Source organism: Sinocyclocheilus rhinocerous, unplaced genomic scaffold, assembly GCF_001515625.1.
Source record: "Sinocyclocheilus rhinocerous isolate Xijiao unplaced genomic scaffold, SAMN03320098_v1.1 scaffold170, whole genome shotgun sequence".
Lineage (NCBI taxonomy): Eukaryota > Metazoa > Chordata > Actinopteri > Cypriniformes > Cyprinidae > Sinocyclocheilus > Sinocyclocheilus rhinocerous.
The window spans coordinates 183,904-191,968 of record NW_015639772.1 but is presented as its reverse complement, the minus strand read 5'-3'; the positions used below and the strand labels follow the sequence as shown (position 1 = coordinate 191,968).

The 8,065-nt window shown below is 32.9% G+C and overlaps 1 protein-coding gene across 4 annotated transcripts in view; it reads right to left on the bottom strand.

Moving 5' to 3' along the window:
- The window catches only part of LOC107751817 (focal adhesion kinase 1-like), a 49,930-nt gene that overhangs the window by 18,556 nt on the left and 23,309 nt on the right, over window positions 1-8,065 (bottom strand). For all 4 annotated transcript variants that reach the window (XM_016567586.1, XM_016567587.1, XM_016567588.1 and 1 more), the window contains 6 exons: window positions 5,361-5,501; window positions 3,895-3,972; window positions 3,517-3,624; window positions 2,030-2,147; window positions 1,749-1,779; window positions 482-546 (listed from right to left, as the gene is read on the bottom strand). In XM_016567586.1, the coding sequence (XP_016423072.1) occupies window positions 482-546; window positions 1,749-1,779; window positions 2,030-2,147; window positions 3,517-3,624; window positions 3,895-3,972; window positions 5,361-5,501 (541 nt within the window). The remainder of the gene's footprint in view (window positions 1-481; window positions 547-1,748; window positions 1,780-2,029; window positions 2,148-3,516; window positions 3,625-3,894; window positions 3,973-5,360; window positions 5,502-8,065) is intronic.

The window sequence follows — 8,065 nt, the reverse complement described above, 5'->3', positions numbered from 1 at the left end:
ACAACAACAATGCGCTACATGTTTCTTTTCCCCTAATTTTTTCCCCAATTGACGGAAATCCGTCGTAGCTACGGAAAACTTGAATCCCTGCATAAACAAAATTTATTTCTAATTTAATTCAAGCACTTTCAAGGACCTATGTTTGTTTTCAAGTACTTTCCAGGTCTTGAATCCATATGTCTGAAATTCAAGTATTTTCAAGTACTTTCAAGAAGCGTGGGAACCCTGTCATACTCAGGGTTAGTGAACTAAACAAAGCTTTAACACTAAGTATTAAACTTCAAATGCAATAGTATTTATGCAGCCTGTTTATGCTGTAAATTAAGTGATCATTTTCATCTGATAAGACAACAAAACTGGTGAAATCCCCCAGACTTACACTGAACACAAATGTCTTTGGGAATTAAGCATCATCATATTTTGATATGAACTGCTTTACAGATCTGATAGATAATCAATAAAGCTGCTAAATCAGTCTGACCTGAAACAGAGATGGCACGAACTCCTGCCCGGATCCCCTCCAGCCGCTTCTCATTGTTGGCCAGTCTGTGGAGGAATGGTGCTTTACAGTTGTTTTCATGCACACAAGACATATTTATCCAATAGCTCACGTGAACATGAGAACTTCTGGATGCGTGTGTTTATTTGGCACCAGGTGCAAATATGCATGCTAACATAATTATCAAAATGATATTAAGATGATTTTGATGTACTATATGCAGCATGTGGAATCAAAACTCTTCAGTTAGCCCTCAATTAGAAGTTGGCAACACAATATTTTATAATATAAGCCTAGAAAAAAAATCATAAAATGTTGAAATAATAACAAATATAATTATATAAATATTACGCAATATTATATACAGTATATTCTATTCTAAAATGTTAACATGTTTCTTATTACTAATTTAAAACATCAGAATTTCTAATTAAACATTATTTAAAAAAAAGAAAAAAAAGTATGTTTAAAAAAAAAAAAAAATACAACATTATTTGTATCTATATTATTATTTATTAACATGTTATATAATAATATACTTTTTGCTCGCCACACTTTGATGTTAAATTAGTCTAATGATGCTCTTTAGGAAACTTCAAGGGCACCAAATAAAACAATAAAATAAAAATCGTTTTAAAATATTGAAATGTTATAAAATAAATGTTATGTTATATATATAAATGTTTTATATTAAAAGACTCCACACTTTTGATGTTAAATTAGTCTAATGATGCTCTTTAGGAAACTTCATGGGCACAAAACAAAACAAAACAAAATAGAAAAATATAATAAAAACAGAATAAAATAAAAATATAATAAAAACAAAATAAAATAAAATAAAATAAAAAAATAAAATAACAAATAAAATAAACAAATATGATCATCATATGATATGATTAAAATATTATATATATTTAGATTAATATTTATAAATGTTTCATATATTAATATATATTTTTTCCTTTAGACTATTGATGTTAAATTAGTCTAATGATGCTAACATTTTAGGGGAACTTCAAGGGCAAAAAAAATAAATAAAATAAAATAAAGCCATCATCAACAAAATTATGACAAATATACAGTGAATGTTTGATATATCATCCAGCTCTAGTCCCAGCCTTTAGTTTTGACCAGTTTTGGTGGTGTTTAAGTATTAACTGCTGGTCAAACCTCCTCTAAATGAATCTCGTGCCTGACATCAGTTTATTAAACAGCTCATGCACGGCAGTGAAGTGAATTTATGACTTACTTTGGAATGGATGGAAGAGCTCTTTCCCCCTCTGCAGGACAGAGAAACACACAGCATCAGCTCATGAATCAAACAGGAGAACACCAAGAACTGCATTTCATACTTTACTACGAGTGGACTTGTTTTCAATATGTCTTTCTATTTGTGTCTTGCTGAGACAAACAGCTGTGCTGCTTCATACTGGGATTTTCCACTCGATGCGTCTCATTCATGCTAATTCCGTGCTTTACTTCCTCTAGAACACAAACATCCCACAATGCAGCAGTGTGAGGCAGAGGTACCTTTCTGCGGTCTGACGATGAAGGACTGGCTGACGGCGTTGAGCAGGCGACAGTATCCGTCGATGAGGTCGGCCATGTTCTCAGCGGCGGCGAAGGACGGCGTGCTGATCGTGAGAGGCTACGAGAAAGAAACCAGACTCACAATGAGCCATTATCAGCAACAGCAGCCTCATCATGACGTCAGGATACAACACACACACACACACTGCTGAAGACACGCCCACAAATACCATCAGACACGCCCACAGCAGTGCTTCCAATGCTGTCTAGATTGAATGTGATGAGATAGAAATAATAACAAACACACAACACGCCATTATAGTCTAGTCTGATTCCCAAACAAATGACTCTTATGAGCTGGATCTTTAATGAATCGCTCAAAAACACTTACGATCTCACAAGTTAACATTTAAATCTGTTTTAGTATTATTGATATGCTATTTTAATATTCATCAATATTTAGAACTAGCTTTCTAGTTCTATTATTTTTTCTGTTTTCTTTGTCATTTTAGTTAAATAATAATACAATATTTAATATAAAAATGAACACTATTTCTATTTAGCTTTATTTTTTTATTTCAGTGTTAGTTGAGTAATTTTAATACTTCAATTGTATTTCAGTTAGTTGCCATGGCAAGATTTTAAATTTATTAAGTTTATATATATATATAAACATTTTTTCTTTTCAGTTTTCATTGTAATTTTAGTTTAGGTTTAAGTAATTTTGTTATGTACTTTGTCATTTTTATTAGCTTTTTTTTTTTATACTTATGTTTAGCTTTAACTTATTTTCATTTCTATTTTAGTTTTAGTAATTTTAGTACTTAACAAACTTTTTTTTCCCACGTTAGCAATACATCATTTAAAGTTTTTTTTTAATGTTTTATATTTTTATTTTCTTATTTTTAGATTTTTCAGTTTTCATTTTAATTTTAGTTAAATGCTAGTATTTTTTTATTTGATTTATTTATTTTTATTAATTTTTATATATATTATATATATTTTATATTTTATATGTTTCTGTTTAGCTTTATTTTTTCAGTTTGTTACCAAGACAACAATTATAGCTATAAAAATAGTTTAATCTAATATTTATATTTTGTTTTATTTCAGCTATATTTCAATTACCAAAAACGTTTAGTTTTTCAGTTGTAATAGTTTTAGTTAACAATAACACCACTGGTTTAAATCAGTCTAACGAATCCAGCACAGCGTCTAAAGCTGGGTAAAAACGGTGCCTAAAAGACAGACAATCAGAAAGAGAGAAAAGAAAGACTGACAAAGTACAGACAAAGACACCAAGACCCAAAATAACAGTGACGGACTGAAATTATAGTGCCGTCAGCGCAGGGCTGACACACATCTCAAACTAAACACTACATCCTACAATCACAACATCAGCTGCATTTCATTTACTTCTGAGCTGAAACTCCACGTCAAAACCAGATTTAGTTGGAGAAGCAACTTTAAACTGCAGCGTCGTTTACCTCAGCGGCTCCTGCCACGTCCAGCTGTAAGACGCCCTTCCTCTCCTTCTCCTCCACGCAGGAGTAATGGATGCTCTGCACCTGCGTGAAGTTGGCCAGATGTGTCGGCTGAAAGAAAACAGACACGCATTACTCGTGCATCACATGACAGAGAGACTAATGGGACAGATAAGCTTTTAAATTAAAGAAATTCCTCCTTATCAACTTCAAAAATCAGCCAATCAGAACATCGGCTGTTTATTTTTACTTAGGATTTTGGACCAATGAGATTTCACTGTGGGCGGAGCTACTCATAAACAGAACCAAGCCACTGAACAAAACAACTAGGGTTAAAGTAAAATAGATGTTTGTTGCTATGGTGATGTCAGTATGCGTTACCGTGGAGCCCTTGTCTGTCAGGTAACTGATTCCCTCCTCGGGACCGATAGCGAGATCCACTGATATGACCCAACTCGACTGAGACGGCGACAGAGACAGAGAGAGAGGAGCGTCAATCACAGGATCTGACTGCACACGGAATTCAGATTTAATCCGAAGAAAATAAAGCATTAAAGGTTAGCAGGGGCTAAAAAATGAACACAGAAAATAACTAGCTGTTGAGTCATTTTATAAAGGCTCCTAATTTTATCGAGAAACACTGCTTTCATTATACCACCAAAATGAAAATATGCCAAATAAACCATGATGTAATATATAATGTATTATATATTATATTATGCATTGAAGTCTGGGGTCAGTAATATAATAATAAGTCTCTTCTGCTCATTAAGGCTGCATTTATTTGATCAAAAATACAGTAAAATAGTGAAATATTATTATAATTTTAAATAACTGTTTTCTATGTGAATATATTGTAAAACATAATTTATTTCTGTGATCAAAGCTGAATTTTCAGCATCATTACTCCAGTCCTTCAGAAATTATTCTAATATGCTGATTTGCTGCTATAAATGTCTTTACTGTCACTTTTGATCAATTCAATGCGTCCTTGATGAATAAAAGTATTAATTTCTTTCAAAAACAAATCTCACTGACCCCAAACTTGTGAACAGCAGCATACTATGGAAGCCCGTTTCCGCCACTGAATAAAAAATAAAAAAAGGTTATTGCGACTTTTTCATCTCACAATTCTGACTTTCTTTTCCACAGAATTGCGTGATATGAATTCACAATTCTGACTTTTTTTCTCAGAATTGCGTGATATAAACTCACAATTCTGACTTTTTCCTCACAATTCTGACTTTTTTTCTCATAATTGCGTGATATAAACTCACAATTCTGACTTTTTCCTCACAATTCTGACTTTTTTTCTCATAATTGCGTGATATAAACTCACAATTCTGACTTTTTCCTCACAATTCTGACTTTTTTTCTCATAATCTGACTTTTTTTCCTCACAATTCTGACTTTTTTTCTCACAATTGCGAGTTTATATCTCACAATTCTGACTTTTTTTCACAGAATTGAGTGTTATAAAGTCAGAATTGTGAGAGAAAAAGTCAGAATTGTGAGTTTATATCACGCAATTATGAGAAAAAAAGTCAGAATTGTGAGGAAAAAGTCAGAATTGTGAGTTTATATCACGCAATTATGAGAAAAAAAGTCAGAATTGTGAGAAAAAAAGTCAGAATTGTGAGATAAAAAGTCGCAATTACCTTTTTTCTTTTTTATTCAGTGGCGGAAACGGGCTTCCATAAAATACAGTATGTAGTATCATGTAAAATACAGTTTAATGATTGGTAAGAAATATTTTGCTTTGGGAATACTTCTGAACCCTGAATGTCAGCTAATGTAATTCCTCGATTGAGCAGCAGGGGGCAGTAAAGTCCAGCGACCTGACGTACCCCCAGAGCACATCGAAAGCACTCTTTGTCGAATCTGTGGACGGGCGCCAGGATCTCAAAGAACTTCAGTATGCTCTGCTCGTCGTTCAGGTTGGCGAACTGCTTAAACGTCTGTTGGATCTGTTTCCTCAGCGTTTTGGCCTGAAACACAGAGAGAAAGAGCAGCGTTACACTTCACACACTGATTACAAACACCAGCAGAGCTCCGCTTAAATCCCATATCAGCAATACTAGATAAAAACACTCATCATATTGTGCAACTGGGTGCTATAAACATCAGCATAGAAATTTATTTAAAACCCAGTATTTTAATTCAAGTGAAGTATTTTTTTGTACTGCACTTTTCACAATACACATCTGGGTTATTATAGCTAATTAAAATTAAAACCTTTAAAAAAATGTGCATTACTTGAAATAAAACAAATATTAACTGAGATAAAATAAAATATACAAAAACGTACATTTATTTTGTCAGCCGGTTGCTAAGGAAGGATTTCTGACTTTTATTTAGTTTAGCAACGTACTAAAATAACAAAAACGGAAATAGAAATGAATAAAAAAATTTAGACATATTTAAAAAAAAAAAAAGACATATGAGGGTTATTATAGTTAAATAAAACTAAAACCATTAAAAATATTTTCATTACTTGAAATAAAATACATTAACTGAAACAAAATAAAATCTACAGGAACTTAAACTTATTTTATGTCAGCCAGTTGCCAAAGAAATATTTCTCACTTGTACTAAAATAACTAAAAATTAATAAAAACTATATAGACATATTAAAAAATATAGAAAAAAACTATAATTAAAACTCAATGAAAAGATCACAGAAAATCAATGATGTTAACATTTATAATATATTAATAATATCGTTATGCCTTAAAGTTATTAGAGATTCATAAATGATGAATAAACTAGATTATAACATGTTCTGATAAATCAGTTATGCATCAGAGTTCGAGCTTTAGCAGTTTGTGCAAGTGCAAAAATGAGTATAAGCACAAATAATAGTGATGCTTTTCTTAGCAAACACAAAACTTTATGACGAAGTATGATCACATGACTTAATAATCCAGAATCTGCCCGGTAATTAGTGCTGACAGGTTCATTACAAGCATCAAATTCAGCTGTCAATCAAATAAGACGCGCTAGAGCGATCAATCTCCATCAGCTTTCTCTCGCTCTCCTCCAAATACACAAACCTGCACACTGCTGATGGATGTGACGAGCTCTGAAAGGCATTCTGGGTATCCTAACAGCATTCCACACACAGATACACACAGATCGTATCAAACATGTTCATCTAGAGACTCAGAAATGTGCCTCTTCTTCCCTTTTGTTATGACACACCACTTCAAATCTTTACTTTTCAGAACAGAGCTGCTGATAACAATTGGGTAAAATGTTCTCTTATTATATGTAACAGAAATGAGTCAGCAATCCACAATCCTTCAGAACACTGATGAAAAATCTAGTTAATAAACCTAGTAATACTAAATATGTTACTAAGACAAAAACGTATTTACAGTAAAAAAAAAATAAAATAAATAAATTTAAAATAAATATGAACAAAAAACATAAATAAAAGATGATGAAAAAATATATATAAATATAAAAATATAAACAATTAAAACAAACAAACAAACAAATAATTAAAGAACAACAACAATAATAAATGATTAAATATATAAACTATGGCATACCCAACTACTTCGATCTCTTTACTGCATAACACTTAAAATATTGTCCAAATAAGTCTGAATATTAATCTCTGTCATCTATTATCTATTCTGGTTTCTCTTCGTTGATTTTAATGGAATATTTCTGCCATCATTTATGTGCCATAATTACAAATCAGCATATTAGAATAATTTCTGAAGGATCATGTGACACTGAAGACTGGAGTAATGATGCTGAAAATTCAGCTTTGATCACCGAAATAAATTATGTTTTAACATATATTCACATAGAAAACAGTTATTTGAAATTGTAATAATATTTCACAATTTTTACTGTATTTTTGATCAAATAAATGCAGCCTTGATGAGCAGAAGAGACTTCTTACACTTTCACTGCATGGAAAACAGCAGCTCATCAAAATGTTTCCTTTTATGCACCAGCAAAAAGAATCATGCAAGTTTTGAATGACATAAAGGTGAGTAACTAATGGCAGGATTGACATGTTTTGGGAGAACTATCCCTTTAATAAGCCCCCTGTGTTTTGAAAACAAACAGTATTGTTATTAAAATGATGAGATGTGAGCTCGACTCAATCAGGGCTGGATTTGATTTCTGCGGTCAGTGACAGATGGCTGCGCTGTTAACTGAACCCCGTTTCTAACTCGATCAAATGAGCTTTGCTCACGCACGGATGCTGGACGCTCTCGAAAATTACATTTTCTGGGAAGCACACAGATTAAATGTTACAATCGGCCTAAATGAACAGCTCTCGAGCAACATAAGCGCACACACACGAGCTCCCAGCCAATGGGACAGAGTGTGAGGCAGTGGAGGGTGGGGCGATTTAACACCTCTGTCCCGCCCACGTGCGCACATGTCTGAGGCTGACCCGCAGGGTCAAAGGACAACCCACTATTTTACTGAGCATCTGTCTGCAGGGTGTGTGGGATTGTCTCAGTCGAGGAACACTATTCTTACAGCAGCTGCACACACACTCACACACACATGACCCTTCCCCTCA